Source organism: Lupinus angustifolius, chromosome LG11 (assembly GCF_001865875.1).
Source record: "Lupinus angustifolius cultivar Tanjil chromosome LG11, LupAngTanjil_v1.0, whole genome shotgun sequence".
In the NCBI taxonomy this organism is placed as follows: Eukaryota; Viridiplantae; Streptophyta; class Magnoliopsida; order Fabales; family Fabaceae; genus Lupinus; species Lupinus angustifolius.
The window spans coordinates 30,924,694-30,945,319 of record NC_032019.1 but is presented as its reverse complement, the minus strand read 5'-3'; the positions used below and the strand labels follow the sequence as shown (position 1 = coordinate 30,945,319).

Sequence of the window (20,626 nt, the reverse complement as noted above, 5' to 3'; positions counted from 1 at the left end):
TGTCACATGCTTTATAAAAATATTAAACAAGGATGTATTTACATAGAGTTTGAGTTTCAATTGTGCAGCTTGTTTGGTGCATTCAATATTTAATTTTTTGAAGAATTGATGTGGATGTAAAATCATTGCAAGTAAAGTGTGGAGTTAGAAGTTATTTTAAAATAATTAATTATCTTATATTTTACATTTTAAAGTTATACCCTCATTTTTTTCGGATTCTAAATTTGATCGATAGTAAGCTTCACGAATATAATTAAATAAAATATTGTAGGTTAGTTTTTGGATGGAGATCTACATCCATGAGTTACAACATTCCTCAATGAGTTAAGTGAAAGAAGCATATAGGTGGGCTTGACACCACATCTTGACCCAAAACCTTAAAGCATTAGGTCTATGAGTCCATCCACTTATATGCTCTTTAACTCATCCATTCTTGCCCAATGTGGGACTTCTTCATTCACACTTGGAATACCCAACATCTCCCCCTCAAGTGTGAATTCCCATCTGAATATTGGATACACCGGATCTCAGCTCTTTATCTACTTGCATCGCCGTTGGCTTATCCTTTCATCAATGGAACACGCCGCCTTGACCTCTCGTCAAGAAGACTATCGACACAAGAATCCTACATGGATCTACCGACCACTTGTCGCTTCAATACTCCATTGAGCCGTCGAACCATTGGCTCTGATGTCACTGTTGGGTAATTCAGAACCAATTTCCCTCCTCTGTGTGATGCAAAATGGGCACTTGTGGAAGCGACAAGTGGATAAAGAAAATAGAGAAGAGTATAAGAGTAACACCAAGAGGATAACACTCAATCTCACCAAAAAGGATGGAAATACAAATTCTCTCTAGTATCTTACTAGAAATACAAATCTCACACTATGTAGATAAACTCTCTCACTTTCTCTCTATGATGTTGTTTCTCACTTGCTTGTTGTATCTTTTCCTCACAAGTCCCCTATATATAGTGAAGGGGAGGAAGGCTCCATCATAAAGACATAGTGGATGATTAATTGGTGTCATATTTTTCAAGATACTTTGAAAAGTGCTACTCCAACTTTCCATATTGGACTTCATAATTCTCAAGAGTCAAGGAATAATTCCAAGACTTTGGAATAGCCATCATTGAATGATTCAATGGTTCATCTATCAAGATTCATTGGTCTTGCTTCCACATCAATTAGGAAGGATTCCCAACAAATAAGATGTGGTGTCAAGCCCACCTATATGCTTCTTTCACTTAGCTCATGGAGGAATGTTGTAACTCATGGATGAAGATCTCCCAACAAGCTGTATCAGAGCTCCCAAGTTCATTCGGGGAGCTTAGCCTGTGTAGTCCAAGATGAAAGGATCCGTTAATATCTCATTTCATGGAGATATGTTCAAGTTGATAGCTGACAACTATTCATATTTGAAGCCCATGATGGAGGATCATTTATACTGCAAGGATATGCATGAGCCTATTTCTTGCAAAGACAAGCCAGAAGATAAGGGTGACAGAGATTGGGAGGTTTCGAATCGAAAAGTTGTTGCAATGATTCGGAAGTATATTGATAGAAGTTTATTTGAGCATGTGTCCACATATACAAATGCTTATGAGTTGTGGTCGAAACTTGAATCTATGATTCAAAAGAAAACTCCTAGAAATAAAGCATCTCTTGTTAGAAGACTGGTGAAACTCGACTACGGAGATGGTTAGAGCATGATAGAGTACTTGAATTCATTCAAGGGTCTTGTCAATCAATTGACAAAGATAGACATGAAGATAGATGATGAGCTGCAAGCACTTTTGCTACTAAGATCGTTGCCTGAAAGCTGGGATACATTCGTGGTCACGCTCAACAACTCAGTACCTGATGGGAAGGTCTCAATGGACACTGTGTCAGACAGTCTATTGAATGAAGAATCCAGAAGGAAAGAACGGAGTACATCCTTCTATTCTGAAGCAAATATTGTGGAGAAACGTGGAATAAGTGAAACTCGTGAGAAGAATGGATCTCATGGAAGAAACAAAAGCAAATTCAGAGGTTGTTCTCAATCTCGCATGAGGTTAATAACATGCTATTATTGTAGTAAAGAAGGACATAAAAGATTTGAATACAGGTCCCTGAAGAGAGACCAAAAAGCTGGAAATGTCCATGAATATTTAGTTGATCCAAGGAAAAATGGTCATAAGTCTACCACAATCGTCGCCGCAGATGATGACGTTCTCATCATTGGAGAAGACAATTACCTAAATGTTGCATATGGTGATTGTGCTTGGATCGTTGACTCTGGTGCTTCTTTCCATGTAAGTCCACATGAAGGTTTCTTCTCAAACTACAAGAAAGGTGACTATGGTCTTGTGAAAATGGGAAACCATGTTACTAGCAAGATTGCATGAATTGGTGATATTGTGCTGCTAACAAACACATGAGGAAAGCTTATACTGAAGGAGGTGAGACATATCCCAGATATGCATCTCAACCTTATCTCAACTGGTAAGTTGGATGATGTTGGTTTTTTAAGCCACTTTGGTGCTAGAAAGTGGAAACTAGCAATAGGAAACCTAGTCATTGCTAGAGGCTCAAAAGAAGGATCTTTTTTACATTATGCAAGGAGGAATTTTTTCTGGAGAAGCAAATGTTGTTATTGACTCCAAAGATCTTTGGCATAGGCGATTGGGGCACATGAGTGAGAATGCACTTCATATTCTCACCAAAGACCATCTTCCAGGTATAAAATGTCAAATTTTAGATTCATGTACTGATTGTCTTTATGGTAAACAACATAGAGTGAATTTTCAGAGAACAGACAATCCCTCGCGGAGAGATGAAGTACTTGAAGTGGTGCATTCAGATGTTTGTGCACCATCTGAAAGATCTCTTGGAGGAGCCTACTACTTTGTTACATTCATAGATGGTCACTCGAGAAGAGTATGGGTGTACTTGTTGAAAAGCAAAGATCAAGTACTATCAGCACTCAAAGAGTTACATGCACTAGTAGAACGTGAGACTAGGAAGAAGTTGAAGTGTCTGAAAACAGACAATGGTAGAGAGTATCGTGGTCCATTTGAAGCCTACTTCAAGGCTTTTGGTATCAAATTGGAGAAGACACCACCAAAGACTCCTCAATTGAATGGAGTAGTTGAGAGGATGAACCGCACAATTGAAGAGAAGATCAGATGCATGTTGCAAGATATCAATCTCCCCAAGTCTTTATGGGGTGAAGTAGTGAAGACTGTAGTGGATCTCATAAATCGAACACCTTCAAGACCCATGAATGAAGAATTCCAGAAGAAGTATGGTACAAGAAGAAGGCATCCTTCAACCACCTGAGAATATTCGGATGCAGAGCCTTCGTTCACATTCCAAAAGATGAGAGAAAGAAGTGGGATGCTAAGACCAAGGAGTGCATTTAGCTTGATTGTCCAAAAGATGAATTTGGGTACAGACTATGGGATCCAATAAATAAGAAAATTGTGAGAAGCAGAGATGTTGTGTTCTTTGAGGATCATACGATCAAAGATGTTCAGAAGAAAAGCCAGTACAAGTCCAAAGTTCGCATTGATTCAGGGGGAGAGATTCCTCAACAGACAGATCCTGATCATCAGATAGATCCAGAACAGATAGACCAACAGGCAGATCCTGCTCACATGGAACTTGACCAGATTAATGAAGAGTCAGATCACGATGAAGTGGTGGTGGACACACAAATGAATCAAGAACCCGGGCTAGTAGAGCATCAGATGCAAGTTGAACTGAGGCGCTCTGGAAGAGGCAGAATACCTTCTTCAAAGTATCCTGAAGAAGATTATATCACATTGACAGATAATGGTGAACCTGAAGACTTCTCAGAAGTTATGCAGGCATCTGATAAAGAAGAGTGGATTAAAGCCATGGAAGATGAGATGAACTCGTTACATGAGAACCACACTTATGATCTCGTGGAGTTGCCTAAAGGAAGAAAAGCCTTGAAAAGCAAATGGGTTTATAGGCTTAAAGTTAAATAAGGAAGCTCAAGATCAAGGTACAAACCTCGGATTGTTGTGAAAGGATGCAATCAGATGAAAGGAGATGATTTTGATGAGATATTCGCACCAATGGTGAAGTATTCCTTCATAAGAGTAGCATTGGGTCTAGCAGCTAGCCTAGACTTAGAAGTTGAACAACTTGATGTCAAAAAAACTTTCTTACATGGAGACATCAAAGAAGAAATCTATATGGAGCAACCAGAAGATTATGAAGAATCAGGCAAGGAACACTTAATGTGTCGTCTGAAAAAGAGTTTATATGGTCTAAAGCAAGCCTTGAGACAATGGTACAAGAAGTTTGAATCCTTCATGACCAAATATAGTTTCAAGAAGACAACTAATGATCATTGTGTATTCATTAAAATGTATGAAGATGGAGACTTTATTATTCTCCTCTTATATGTTGATGATATGTTAATCATTGGGCATGACAAGACCAAGATTGTTGGTTTGAAGAATGCTTTAAGCAAGTCTTTTGCTATGAAAGACTTGGGTCCTGAAAAGCAGATCCTTGGAATAAGGATAATCAGAGATAGTTCCAAGAAATTGTTATAACTATAACAAGAGAAGTACATTCAGAAAGTTCGCAAGAGATTCAACATGGATAAGACAAAGCATGTTAGTGTTCCATTTGCTGGACATTTCAAGTTAACAACAATGTAATGTCCAACTAGTGATGAAGAAAGGAAAGAAATGAGCAGAATGCCTCATTCCTCTATGGTAGGAAGCCTAATGTATGCTATGATTTGTACAAGACCAGATACTACACACGTAGTTGGAGTTATGAGTCGGTTCTTGTCCAATCCCGACAAATAGCATTGGAATGCAATAAAGTGGATATTGAGATATCTGAGGGGAACTACCAAAAGATGTTTATGTTTTGGTAATGAAGATCTTATATTAGTAGGATACACAGATGCTGACATGGCTGGAGATGTAGATTCAAGAAAATCCACATCAGCTTATCTAACTACTTTTGTAGGGGGGCTGTATCTTGGCAACCTAAGTTACAAAGATGTGTTGCATTATCAACAACTGCAGTGGAATATATTGCAGCATCTTAAGGAGATAAAATATATGAAAAAAATCTTGCATGAGTTGGGTCATGTCCAAGAAATCTTGCATGAGTTTTTGCACTGTGACAACCAAAGTGTAATTCACCTAGCTAAGAATCCTACGTTTCATTCTCGGACAAAGCACATTGATTATTGTTATCATTGGATACGAAATGCTTTGGAGGATGGTGAGTTGCACCTAGAGAAAATTCATATAGATGACAACTGGTCCAACATGATGACCAAGACAGTTTCACTCAAGAAGCTAACAGACTGTTGTAGAGGTGCATGACTGGTGATACCCATCAATTAATTCAGGAAGGGGGAGATTTTTTGGGAATCCTTCCTAATTGATGTGGAAGCAAGACCAATGAATCTTGGTAGATGAACCATTGAATCATTCAATGATGGTTATTCCAAAGTCTTGGAATTATTCCTTGACTCTTGAGAATTATGAAGTCCAACTTAGAAAGTTGGAGTAGCACTTTTCAAAGTGTCTTAAAAAGTATTACAATAATTAATCATCCACTATGTCTTTATGATGGAGCCTTCCTCCCCTTCACTATATATAGGGGACTTGTGAGGAAGAGATACAACAAGCAAGTGAGAAACAACATCATAGAGAGAAAGTGAGAGAGTTTATCCATATAGTGTGAGATTTGTATTCTTAGTGAGATACTAGAGAGAGTTTGTATTTCCATCCTTTTTGGTGAGATTGAGCGTTATCCTCTTTATAAGAGAGAATCAAATATTGTAATCCTACTTTCTATAGTGGAGATATTTTCTGGACTAGGTCCCGTGGTTGTTTCCTTCTCTCATTGAGGGGGTTTTCCACATTAAAATTCTTGGTGGTATTCTTCTACTCTTCTCTATTTTCTTTATCCACTTGTCGCTTCCGTAAGTGCCCATTTTGCATCACACATATGAGAGAAATTGGTTCTAAATTTCCCAACAGTTTTTGTGCAATAATTGGTTAAGTTATATATTTTTTTTGATAAAAAAGCAAATATTTAATATTTTATTGATGTGGCTTCGAGTATGCTTCTCATTTTGATAAGTCTACAAGTAGTTCAACTGTTCAAGTAATAGAGGATAGGAGTTTAGGAGTTTCCTCTCCATTTCTGGATAGGTCAATATATAGATATACCTAGCAAAAATAATTTATCAAAGGTATAGATTTTTGTAAATTTTATATTAAATAATTTAAGGAATTTTATTTTTCTTAATAATAAAGAGTTTATTATCATAGAGGAACCTAATTCCAAGTTTAAATATTGGTCGCTTAGAGAACATTTGGCCATCACTAGATTTGCCAAACAAGTGATTAATTTATCAGAAGAGAATGATTTTGTGTACATAAAACAAAAATACAAAACATAAATAAAGGGGACTAAGCATATTAAAGTCTAATATTTATATATTGTTAATATAAAAATATTATAAATATATCATTCACTATGTCTTTATATTACTTTGGTTTTATTGAAACAACCAACAGAATGAATGGAATAAGGTGAGGTAGAAGAATAGTGAAGAAGATTAAAGTGAGAGAGAGTTTGTATGAATATGCCTCTGACTATTATTAAGATCAAAAGGTCTTATCTTTATAAATATTGAAAACTTATATTTATAGCATAACCTTAACTACTTCCTTGCTAAGAATAGCATATCTAACAACTAACATAACTGTCTAATTAATCGATTAACCAACCATACTCGTTAATCGATTATACATGTGATTAATCGATTAACGAGTCCGGCAGATAGAATTACAATTTATTTAACCTCCTCCTATAATTCAAACTAGCTAGACTAATCATTTCAATTTTGTTTCTAAGTTCTTCAAACCTTCCTTTCTTCAATGGTTTGGTAAGGATATCTACCAATTGATCCTATGATTTGTAGAATTCCAATCTCATTTTGTCTTTGCTTACTTGGTCTATTATGTAATGGAACATAGTCTCAATGTGTTTACTTCTTCCATGGAAAATATGGTTCATTTCTAGATTGATAGCACACTTGCTATCTACCATTAGTTGCATGCCTTCTTCTGTGTTAATCCTCAATTCCTCCATTAAAGCATCCAACCACACAGCATGGCATGCACTCATGCTGACTGCAATATATTTAGCTTCACATGAAGACAATGCAACTACATCCTGCTTCTTGGAACACCAACTCATAGGTGCATTGCCTAGTTGAAATATGTACCATGTAGTACTTCTCATATCTGATTTGTCACCACACCAATCTGCATCAGAGTACCCAACCATCTTGCAATTGTTTCTTCATGATCTCGAGGGGAACAAGATTCCATAGTCAATTGTTCCTTTTAGGTATCTTAGTATCCTTTTTACTATAGTTAGGTGAACTTGTTGAGGTGATTCCATGAACCTACTTACCAGACCAACTCCATATGCAATGGCTAGTCTAGAGTTGTAGGCATATCTCAATGATCCTACCATATGTTTGTACAATGTTTTATCCACAAGTTGATTATCTTTTTCTTGATAAATCATTGCACTAGTTTCAACAGAATTTACCACTAAGTTACTATCCTTCATCTTAAATCTCTGTAGTACATCACTAATGTATTTACTTTGATGCATAAAGATGCATTGCTTACTTCTTGTGAATTCAATGCCAAGAAAGTAGGATAATTCACCAAGGACTATCATTTTAAACTCTGACCGCGTTTCATGCTTGAACTTAGAGATATTGTTGATGTCCCATCCTATTATCAAGAGATCATCTATATAGAGACATAGGATTAGCAAGTTCGTTGTGTTTGTCCCTTTTACATATACACTATGTTTAGTGGTGCATTTTGTAAATCCAAGCTTCAATAGGAATTAGTCTATCATTTTGTTCCATGCTCTTGGAGCTTGCTTGAGTCCATATAGTGCCTTATGCAATTTGAACACCAACTCTTCTATTCCTTCAGCCTCAAATCATGGTGGTTGTATCACAAACATCTCGTGGTCTAAGGGTCCATTTAGGAAGGCTAATTTTACATCCATTTGATGGATCTCCCAGTTTTTTTAGCTTGCCATTGCAACTAGAGCAAAGACCTCATCGTCGTCAAGGCCCTACTTACAGATATCCATTTGTTATTAATCTAGATATGTACTTAGAGACTTCACCATTTGGTTTCAACTTAGTTTTGAACACCAATCTTACTGTTATGACCTTTTTTTCAGGTGGTAAGGTTGTTATTGTCCATGACTTATTTCACTTAATGGACCTTAACTCCTCCTTCATAGCTTCAATCCATTTTGCTTGCTCATGTGCTTCTTCTAAGCACACTGGTTCCATTTCAGCAAGAAGTGTCATATGCATAAGGTCAACTTCAGTAGTGTTGGAAGAATCAGGGAAGACTTCATAGTCCTCGATTCTAGATGATGGTTGTCTAGCCCTCTAAGATTGTGTGTTGTTGTGATGTTGTATTTGTTGGACTTTACTTTCAACACACTCATTAATTGTTTCTTCATCCTCCTCAATTTGCAGCCTAGTTTCCACACCAATTGAAGTGACTTTATTTTGATTCCAATTCCACTGTTGGTTCTCATCAAATTTGAGATTTCTGTATATGATGAAATTCTTGTTTTCTAGATCATAGGTTCTGTAAGCACCAGCTGTGTGATAGCCAAGAAATATTAGCTACTCACCCTTATCATCCAGCTTTCTCCTTCTTACTTCAGGGATATGGCTATAGCAAATGAAGCCAAAGACCGTAAGGTGACTACACTTGGTCTAAGACCTGACTAGGCTTCTTCAAGTGTCTTATAGCCAAGTCTTTTTTAGGAACATTTGTTGATGATGTATGCCGTTGTTGACACTACTTCTCCCCAGAAATGCTTTGGTAATTTCTTGGTTTTGAGCATACTTGTGGCCATGTTGATGATGGTTTTGTTTTCCCTCTCAACATTACCATTATGTTGAGGTATGTTTGGAGTTATTACCTCATGATTGATACCTTCTTTGATGCAATATTCTCTAAAATCTTTAGACATGTATTCTCCTCCATTATCTAATCTAATCTGTTTTAGTTTCAGATCACACATTCTTTCTGCTTGTGCCTTGAACCTCTGAAACTTTTCAAAGACTTCATTCTTCCTCCTTATTAGATAGATCCATACTTTTCTAGTATGATCATCAATAAAGGTTAGGAATTATTTGTTTCCTCCAAGTGAATCTACCTCAAATGACCATATACATCACTCTAGACAAGCTCAAGCGTTTTCTGTGTTCTTGAAGGAACAAGAGATACATATGAGTTTCTTGCTTGTTTGCCTGCTATGCATTCACCACAAATTGACTCAGACACTTTGATTTATGGTAGACCAGTCATAAATTCATTCTTACTTAATTGTTCTAAACTCCTGAAGTTTAGATGCTCATACCTTTGATGCCACAACCAAGAATTTTGATCTGGTGTTCCTTTAAGGCCCTTGTTCTCACCAATATGAATCTGAATTCTGAATGTTTTGTTTGAGGATAGTGGTGCCTTCAAGATCATTTGCTTATGCTTATCAAACACATTCAGAACTCCATTCTTCATCTCCATTATGTATCTTTTCTCCAATAATTGCCTAAGACTTAGCAAATTGTTTTTCATTTTAGGTACAAAGAGTACATTGGATATGTAGGATCTTCTCCCATCTCTTTTTTGAATCATCACTTTGCCAATACTTTCAGCTTCAACTGAACTGAGATTAGCAAATTTCACCTTAATTTTCATAGATTCATCAAGATTTGTGAGTCACTCCTTCCTTCCAGACGGTTTGAGCATCCAGTATCTAAGTACAATAAATCAATATCTTCAACATCTTTAGCTTGCTCTTCAACATTCTTAGTTGTAGCCATAAGCAAACAATGATCTTCCCCAGAATCATATGAGCATTCACCTTGTGATAACATGGCTTCCTCTTCCTTCCCTTTTTGCCATCTGTTGGACTTGCAATCTGATGCAAAATGGCCATAGTTTCTGCAGTTGTAACATTGCACTCTTTTCTTATCTAACTTCCTTCTATTTTCTAAAGGCTTGTAGGAATCCTTTTGATCATGTTACTCACTAGTCTTCATGATATTGTTATCATACTTTCTAAATGATGATCCTTTCGCATTGGGTCTCCATTTGGTGTTCTATCTCATTTCCTTATTTCTCTTTCTCCATTGATCAGAAACTTTTCTGTTGAATCTTACATGGAGTGCTTGATCACTATTATTGTCTAAGTTCCTTTCTTTCAGTCTCAACTCATGAGCTTCAATAGAACCTTGCAAATCCTCAACCTTGTATTCCTCAAGATTCTTGGATTTTTCTATAGCAACTACTACATGGTTATACTTAGATGAGAGTTCTAAGTACCTTTTCCACCACTTATTGGTCTTTGGTCTCCTCTCCATCGGACTTCATCTAATTTGTGAGAGATAGAATCTTGGTCATGTATTCTACAACTGTCTCACCTTCATCCATTTGGAGTAGTTTATATTGCCTTCTAAGGTATGCAACCTCACTTTCTTTATTTTTTTCAGCACCCTCATAACTCTTCTCCAAGCTCTCCCAAGCTTGCTTGGCTGTTTCTACATTTGCAATCTTCTCAAAGTTTGCTCCATCTACACACTGGTCGATCAGAAATAATGCATTGCAGTCCCTCTTTTTTTGCTTCTTTATAGGTGGATCTTTGAGCTTCAGTGGCATTCTCCCCAATTTCTTGGTATCCATGCTGAACAATCTCAAACACTTCTTGAAACCCAAATATTGCTTTCATTTGGTTCCTCCACCTATCATAGTTCTTGCCATCAAGTATGGGCAAGGTCTTGGCAAATCCATTGTTATTTGTCATTGTAAGATTTTGCTTCTGTCACCACTTCTTCTTCACAGATTTGTCTTCTCTTTCTCTAAAATTCACACAGAATCTACCCCCTTCTTGCTTCTGTTTCAGGTCCCTTCCTTCAAATCTTTTGATTCATCCAGGATCTTGCACAAAGCTCTTAATACCACTATTTAAACAACCAACGAAATGAATGGAAGAAGGTGAGATAGAAGAATAGAGAAGAAGATTAAAGTGAGAGAGAGTTTGTATGAATATGCCTCTGACTATTATTAAGATCAAAAGGTCTTATCTTTACAAAGATTGAAAACTTATGTTTATAGCATAACACTAACTATATCCTTGCTAAGAATAGCATATCTAACAACTAACATAACTGTTCAATTGATTGATTAACCAACCATACTTGTTAATCGATTAAACTCTAGCATATTGAATTACAATTTATTCAACATGTTTAAGTATTAATGATATAATACAAACAACTAATGATATAATAACAATGTAAAAAATACTTAATTTGTCATTTCAAGCTTATGCATACATATTAAATCCAACAAAATAAAACAAGACAAATATTTTATAAGCATGAGATTGAATTCAATTATGGTAAGATGGGTTTTTGGGTTTCACTTAACAGTACTACTATTTCCACTTATTAATTGAAAAAGTTCTAACCTTTGATAGGAAATTAATTCTTTTTTTTAAGCCATAACCATGACATAGTGGTGACTAATTTATAATTTAAGGGATTTTATGATTAGATATGGCAATATAGGCATTGTTTACAAGCCAGCTCGCATTGCCCACAAAAAATGTAGGTAAGATATCAATTTTTTGTCTATTAATTTATATTGCTCGGCCCACTTGCCCACTAAAATTAAGGGCATTTCTAGCGAGTTAAACGGGTAGCGCACAAACATAAAATAACTCAGTGTTGAAGGCTTCCTTCTAGCACTCCTCATCAGACACTCACACACTTTCTTCTCCCACTCTTCCTTCAAATACTCTTTTTCTTTCTCCTTCACTCCTTCTTCCATTCTTCCTTCGCATTTCATTCCATTCTTCTTCACATGATCACGTGCCACTAGCATTATTTTAAGTGAACAAATTATTGAATTGGGAGAACATTATTTTATGTGGGCAGCATATAGTTTTCCTTTACTTAGGACACCATTGTTTTATGTGGCAGATTATTGAATTAGAGGTTTCTAATATGTTATTGTTGAGTGGTTTACAATTGCTATTGTTAGTAATTAGGACAATATTGTTTTAGTGTAGCATTCATATACATATCTGATATTGTTAAGTGGTTTGTAGTTTATTTTTGCATTTGCTGGATATGGTTTGGCAGTTGCTACTTGTGTTTACATTATAATGCCTTATAGAAAAAAAAAATGTTTGTGGACCGCCCATATACCCATTTTAAAATGAGCGAATATGTGATTTTGTCCGTTAAGCATTTGTGGGCATGCCCATACCCACTTAAGTTTATGGGTATATTGCAAGTACAGACAAAACAAGTCAAACGACTCGTTTTATCATCTTTACTTATAATTAACTAGGATTTTCTTCAATAGTAAAGAGGATAGTTCTTTTTTTTCTTTTGTTTTTAGTATAAAATTATATAAAATGGTATAAGTGTTATACCTTTTTTTTCTTTTATGTTTTCAATATTTTTGTGTCCGAAAATAATCAATACTCTCTTATGATATGTTATATTAGGCTTGATAGTAGTATAAACTAATATAATGTATGGTGTTTTTTTTTTATATTCTTAGATATAAACATCACATTGTGTAAACTTATATATCAAGCCCATCTTTCATATTGAACTAACGAATAAATTAACATGGGCATAACGTTGAGATTTGGTTTAATAGGAGTTTTGTTCAAGTATTCCCATTGCAGTCCTTATATAATAAATTCACTATCGTTTTCATCACTCCTTCACCTTGTCACAACCATATCACTATCAATACCATAATCATCACTTTAGTTACCATTATTGATATTATAACACAATCACAACCATCATAATCACCATCATCATCATGACTTTGTCAACCTTACTACAACTATCAATATTATTATCGTTTCGTAACCATCATTGTCGCTATCACCACCACCAAATTTAAGCTACATAACATTCTTTTTATCATATTATGATTTTCTCTCATCTATTCATATGCAAAAACCTAAGGAGCAGATTGTTCCTCTATTTGAGCCATGCATAACGTTTAGAAGACAAATCATAGTTAGAATGATTTAACCTTTATAAAGATCAACTGAGATTTGTAACTAATTGGCAGATTGCACAATTTTTTTCTTGAGAACCTTAACCACGGTGTAGTGAATAAATGTATTGTCTTCACCATATTAGTTGGGTAACCAAGAATCATGTTAGTCCCGAGAATTTAATAGGTGTGGTATGCTCATATTTTTCTCCTTCACCTGCAATCGGTTATGCGAGGAGATGGGACATAATTCACTTGCCTGAATTTGAATTCGAAAGTTTACATTCTAGCAACCTTATAAACTCAATGACTATTGAAAATGAATCACAATGGAATTAAGTTTTGAAATTTTAATTATTATTGTTGAAACCCCGTTTGAAATTAGAAACATGATTTCAAGAATCGGTCTTAAGGAATTATAAGATAACTAACTTTAACTATTTAATTCTGAGTTGTTACGGACAACACAAGCAGAAAATAATTATTGATTAGCTAAAAATATTTATATAAACCAAAATCCTAATAAAGTAATTGTTGTTTTCATCTCTCATATCAGCCTTATTTTCATTCTTATGTGCATCTTCAATCTCGTAAGAGCCGTTAATACATAATGAAAACTAAAAGGAAAAATAGGACTTTTCTGTGTTTAGATCTTTGAGAAGCATTAGCTAATTTTTTACACGAGCTTTGAAAATGTTAATGATCAATTCCTTAAAAATACTGTTTTACCCACTGAAACTCTACATAAAAGTCCTATTTTTCCTCCACGACAATAGGTATATTCATCATTTGTCCTAGATTGACATACATTAATTACTCAAGCTAATTCATTTCAACGTGGAAATAATATTGGTAATGCTAAGAAACATTATTGACAATATTTTAGTAAAACCTACTATTGAAGTATTGAACTACAGATAAAATGGGAGTAAGTGAGTATTTTTGATATAATCTCTTATTAATCTTATTTATCTGACTTAAGATTCTTGATTCTACAAACGAGTCATAAAACAGGAACAACATTGTTGGTTGTTAACTCCAAATGTTGGGAGATATGAACAAAAAGTCAATGGCATTTGTTGCTAAAACCATTTCAACAAAGTTACATGTTCCTCTTCTTCAATATCGTTTCCTCTGTTCTAATTCTTCTCCTCCTTCCACCAATAAGCTCTTTGTTGGAGGTCTCTCTCTCTCTCTCTCTTTCTGTATCTTCCTTTCTGCTTCTTATTTTATTCTCAATTTTCACAGTGGTTGTGTTTTTCAGGGTTGTCATGGTCAGTGGATGAGAAATCTCTCGTAGATGCTTTCTCTTCATTTGGAGACGTCACTGAAGGTAGTAATATTAGTGTTTTTATTTGTTTATAAGTATCTGCATTGTACGTGTTCGACTTTATGTCCCACTTAACTGTTGTTAAAAAATTTACAACTGTTCTGATTATTCAAGTGTGAAATCTCAAGATATGAGTGAAAGAATTTATAAGTGGAAAAGACTCATGGAACCATTGCTTTAAGGTTTTTATTCAAGACGTGATGTCTTGTGACTCTTCACATGTCCTAGTAACAGTGGAACTCCTCGTTAGTTTGAGGCTCTCCAGTCGCGGTCGGGTCAAACACAAAGTACAAGAACAGGCATGAATCCAGAAAAGGGCTAATTGTTGTAACGAATGTTTTGCTAACTGTCAATTGGGTTGGGTCTTATATTGTTATTTATCTGTATTACCAAATTTTCAAGTGCATCTAGTGTGATGGGGAAGGGTGAAAATATAGGGTACTTAACATCCAATATTTCAGCATCCAAATCTGGTGAGTCTTTAATGTGTAGATTGAGATATACTAACTGTAGCTCGTTTCTTTGTGTTGGGAACAAACAAGCAATCAAATATTAAAAAAGAATAGAGAGAAGAGATAATAACACAAAATTTGTTAACGAGGTTCAGCCAATTTCTGCTTATGTCATCGGGAGAGCAGTTACCAGTGTTGGAGAACAATGATTTCTGGTTGTGACTATTGTTATTCTACCATTAGGTTTACATAACACATAATTATATAGCTCTCTATCGCAACTCTTTTACATCAACAAAGACCCATAAATTGTATTGTTGTTTTCTGGAGAAAATGTCTTGTACTCTGGTTCATTAGAATATGTTTCATTGCACAAAACTTTGGATTATGATTCTGAATGTATGTATTGACATCTTATATCGGATGGGCAATGGCCAAATATTACAGTCCCTATTCTCACTTTTTGAGTTAGCTTTTGGGGAGAATTAGGCCTCCGCACACCATTTGTAACATTGTATCAGAGCTAATGTAGCAACAACTATGGATCACCATCAGAAAATCTGTATAAACTTCACCTCCAAATAACATGATGACATAGGCGTAAGGGGGTGTAATGAGGTCCATGTCGGATGGGCAATGATGAAATATAGTCGTTATACAACTTGGGCATCCCTCGTTATTTCATTGACTCGTATTCATTCAAATGTACAATATAATCATCTTTGATTTTTTTGATTGTTTCATTCTAAATTACTGTGGTCATTTCCTTGTAGTGAGAATAGTATATGATAAAGACAGTGGTAGGTCCAGAGGCTTTGGATTTGTCATCTTTTCAAATGAAGATAATGCCAAATGTGCAAAGGATGCAATGGATGGAAAGGTTAGATTTCAAAAATACCAATCATTCTTACCTATAAGTTCCTTCTGACCGTGTGATGTTTATGCTTACAGGCTCTGTTAGGCAGGCCATTGAGGATAAATTTTGCTCTCGAGAAGGCTCGTGGCTCGCCCGTTGTAGTTCCCCGACTTTCAGATATTGGACATTTAAAAAGGCACTAAATCTAATTTGCCTTGTGAAATTCATCTGAATGACAGTGAATCACATTAGTTATTAGCTGATGGCTGCAAAATTTGTTGGTTTTCATGACATCCATCAGTAAAAATTAAATTTACCTGGTGCTGAAGAAGGTTGTTCTGTAGATTTTTTTTGACAAAATCTGGATAGAATTTGTATACAACAGATTATGCATATGATGCTTTCATGTTTTGTTTGGGGTGTCAACCTTGAGTTTCAAGATATCTATTTGCCCCAGTCTAAATGGTAACTTGTAAACATAATGATAACAATATATTCTTGTATGTATAAGCTTCATTTGTCTTAAATTAATGAGTTTTTTTACAATTTTAAGTTCTTCTATGCTAGTTTTTTTACTTTAGAGGTTCCATGTTGTATGAGGTTGGACAGTCGCAGTGAATGTGTGATACTATAATTTGAATTGTCATCATGCCATCAAGCAATACTAGAGATGTTGCATTTTAATATTTATGCATTATCAATAAATTTGTATATGGTAAACTAAGAACTAAACTAAGAACTGTTGATGCATAAATATTAATTAAAAAATAAACTATTTGCCATTAGTATATTTATTAGTGTAGTTCAGTTTTAACTAATTGATTTTGTAATTATTTCACTTACAATATATTTAGCCTTCATTTATTCCTTTAATGTATCTGACTCATCTTTATGACCAGATACATCTCTAGTTAGTTTTCTGATTTAAAGTAAAGAGCTCATGCTCCTTTTGTATTCATCAATCATAAAAGTTAATAAAACAAAGTATATTATTTTCTCTCTCTCTCCACCTTTTCTCTTTTCCTTTTTCTCTCTCTCTCAAACCGTAACCTCTTTTTCTCCATGGTTCTCACGATTCTCACTTCTACCTCTTCTCCTCTAAATTCTATAAAGCAAACATGGTATCATAGCTTATAGATCTGAAATCTCCATGGATTTTCTGGTGGAAATGACACCATCGTCTCTCTCTCCTCACCCTTCCACGGTTGTTCCTCCTTCAACAATGACGTTTTCTCAAGTCATTTCAGCCAAACTATTCGAGAAGAATTATTTTATCTGGAAGCGGTAAGTTGAAGCAGTTCATGCTTCACATCGGCTTGAAAGGTATGTTGTTAATCCTCAAGTTCCTCTCTGATTTCTTTCTGAAGAAGACCGAGAGTTTGGATGAATGAATCCAGCTTTTCTTCAGTGGGAGGAGCAAGACCAGTATCTGATTTTGTGGCTGCTTCAGTCACTGTCTGAGTCGGTTCAGTCCTGTGTATTAGGGCTCCGACACCCGTGGCAAATTTGGGATGAGATACACACGTTTTTTGATTCCTTGATCTATGCTCGTAGTCAGCTTCTTCTCTCAGAACTTCGCACTATCAAGAAAGGAACTCAGACTGTTATTGAGTTTGTTTCTCGTGTTAAAGCAATGATTCACTCCCTTACTGCTGTTGGTGAGGTAATTTCTGGTCGGGGACAAGTTCGTTTAATTCTTGAAGGTCTTCTCTCTGAATATGAGTCGTTTGTTACCTCAATCAAAAATAGAGTAGAGGTATGTACGTTTGTTCAACTTGAATCTCTGTTAATGGCTCATGAGACTTATCTTGAGCGAATTCATCCACCAACACAAGAAGTTTTTTCGGTGAATGTTGCTCGGTCATCTCCCAAGAACCAGCTTTCTACTATTGGACATCCTCAGTCTCGGCATCCTTTCTATAATAACAATTCAGTTTTTCCTTCAGAAATTGTGCACGAACATGCAGGGACAGCAGCGATGTATCAGTCTACAGCTCCAAATTCTGGTCGAGGTCATGGCAATTATTTTGGTCGTGGCAGGGGTAACCATTTTGGACGTGGTCGAGGACCTGGTCATGAGTCTCTGCAATGCTGGTGCAGGTTCGATTTAGTAATGCAGTCACATCTGCCTCCTTCCTTTGCACAGTTTGCTCCACCGGTTTCTACACAGTATGCTCCGCCGATGTCTGCTCAGTTTGCTCTGCTGGTTTTTGCTCAGTTTGCTCCAGCGTTTTCCGCTCCAGTCATGTACCCCTATGCTCCCTCTCAGTTTCAACATCATCATACAAGGCCTTATAACAACAATGCCCCTCCTATGACTCATCTTGGATTTCATCAACCCTCTGTATTGGGATTGGCTTCTATGTCTCATGCACATTCCTATGTTGATTCATTCCATCCAGCATAAGGGCAGCCTAGTCCTCAGCATCTCCCTATGGAACCGCAAGCCTACAATTCTCAACTATAGAATCCTGATTCTGGAGCCACTCATCACATTACCTTAGACTCTTCGAATTTGATGCACTCTACTAGCCTTCCTGGATCAGACAATATTTTTATGGGTAATGGTTTCGGTGCTCCTATTACAGGTATTGGTAACTCTGAGTTTAACTCCCCTTATAATATGTCTCGAGTCCTCACTCTTAAAATTTTACTTTTGGATCCTTCCATAACCAAAAACCGTGTTAGTATTAGTCAATTTGCCAAGGACAATGTTGTTTATTTTGAGTTTCATTCTCACTATTGTTGTGTGAAATCTCAGGTTGATGGAACCTTACTTCTAGAAGGAACTCTCGGTCCTGAAGGGTTGTAGGTTTTCACCAATCTTCGGTTTCCAGCCTCCTTGTCTACTTCAGTTTCAGTTTCCACTAGTCCAAATGTAACCTCGAGTTGTAATTTTTCTGTTTCTACTATTCATACTCACTCTAGAAATGCAAACTTGTACTTGTTATGGCATTCTCGTTTAGGACACCCACATAAAGAATTTTTACAACATATCATGAAAAACTGTAAACTTCATCTCATGAATAAAAATACCACTGATTTTTGTAATGCTAGTGCTCTAGGTAAGTCACATCGTTTACCTTCACAACCATCACACACAGTTTATTCCACTCTCTTTGAGTTGGTGTTTGTTGATCTTTGGGGACCAGCTCCGGTTATGACTGTTTCTGGGTATAAGTATTATATGTCTATTGTTGATTCTTGTACTAGATATACCTGTGTGTTTCTTCTTAAGCAAAAATCTGAAGCTCTTAATCTTTTTAAACAGTTTCACACTATGATTGGGGTTCAATGGAAGGGAGTATTGAAATCTGTCCAAACCGATTGGGGTGGGGAGTTTCGTCCTTTTGCTTCCCTTTTAAGCTCTCTCGGTATTCATCACAGAATTATTTGTCCCCATACTCATCATCAAAATGGTGTAATTGAAAGGAAACATCAGCATATTGTAGAGATTGGGTTAGTGTTGTTGTCCCAAGCTTCTCTTTCTTTGACATATTGGGAATATGCTTTTGACAATGATGTCTATCTCATTAATAGACTACCCAGCCAATCCATTAAGAGTAGTGTGCCTTACACGTGTCTGTACAAAACCTCTCCTGACCATACCTTTTTTAAAGTTTTTGGTTGTTCGTGTTTTCCGTGTTTAAGACCTTACACTAGACATAAATTACAATATGAGTCAGCCGAGTGTACCTTTTTAGGGTATTCCTCACATCACAAAGGGTATAAGTTGTAACAACGCGAATTTTACGATTTTGAATTATAAGATTTTATTAATATTGTTATTAATTATATTTTCGAAAATGAATTTCTGGGGATTTTCGAGAAAGAATTAGACGAAACTCTAGTTGAGTTTTAGTCTTGAAATTTTATTTCCAATTTGGTGGTAAATGTTTATGATTTTTGGAGACAGTCGGTTTCGGACCACTATCAGGGCCGAATCTCACCCGGTACGGCTCAAAAAGTGGTTTTTGAGTTCCGTAACTCGGAATTGAATTCCGGTTGCACCGTTGGCTTCGTAATTTCATTTCGAGTCAATATAGACCCTGATTACACTCATACCTATTTTCTAAATATTTTTCATTCGGAATGCCGAAATCCGAAATTCTAATCGAATATTAAGATCGGGCAATTTAAAATACCGATCGAGTAGTGGCCGATAATAATCGGGCATGTTTATCGCACGTGTCCGCGAGATGAGCATTTCGCATTGGGATGCGAGATTTGACTTCCATAAAGCAAATCTCACATCACTTTCACCAATATCTCATGAGCTCTTCATTAGCCACCTAGGAGATTTTTTCATCATTGTCGAGAGGGAAATCTCTCATTAAACACTCCATACTTCACTCTCATACTCTCTCATTTGCAAAAAATTTCAAGAGAAGGTAAAAATCCTCTCTTCATTTTTCTCTCATTTTCTCATATGCTTCTTCCATCTTCAATCCTTGATCTCTCAACATTCAACCAATGGATGTTGATGAGATTTAAGTATGTTGTTCATGAGTATGTCAAGAACATATTCAATCGTTGAAATTTTTTAAAACGTTTTCTAACTCATTTTCTCCTCAAAACCAAAAATGGTGATGTTCTTGAACTTATGAAAATATTTTGTTGGAACCATGAACAACTTGTGTTCATGGAGTTGTTATAATGTTTTATTACATGTATTTGGTTATTTTAGCCAAAGGGGGTGATGATGAAATCAAAGGAACCTTTAGGAAGTGTTTTGGAAAAATGAGAATGTATGTATTTCTATTTGTTGTTAGCCTTAAACCATGGCTTGGAACAAGTTGGAAGAATGGAAACTTTTGTTAAAAAGGATGTTAAGGTTTATGAGT

General features: G+C 35.8%; 2 protein-coding genes across 2 annotated transcripts; one reads left to right on the top strand and one right to left on the bottom strand.

Annotated features, from left to right (window-relative positions):
* LOC109359910 lies at nt 8,305-10,479 on the bottom strand. Its single transcript, XM_019604605.1, has 5 exons — nt 10,279-10,479; nt 9,881-10,128; nt 9,477-9,782; nt 9,036-9,216; nt 8,305-8,490 (listed from the first exon to the last, which is right to left on the bottom strand). Exons 1-5 carry the CDS (start codon nt 10,477-10,479, stop codon nt 8,305-8,307), a joined length of 1,122 nt encoding a protein of 373 aa, XP_019460150.1.
* On the top strand, nt 14,158-16,188 carry LOC109361234 (glycine-rich RNA-binding protein 4, mitochondrial-like). Its single transcript, XM_019606624.1, has 4 exons — nt 14,158-14,325; nt 14,409-14,477; nt 15,700-15,806; nt 15,878-16,188. Exons 1-4 carry the CDS (start codon nt 14,187-14,189, stop codon nt 15,983-15,985), a joined length of 423 nt encoding a protein of 140 aa, XP_019462169.1. The 5' UTR covers nt 14,158-14,186; the 3' UTR covers nt 15,986-16,188.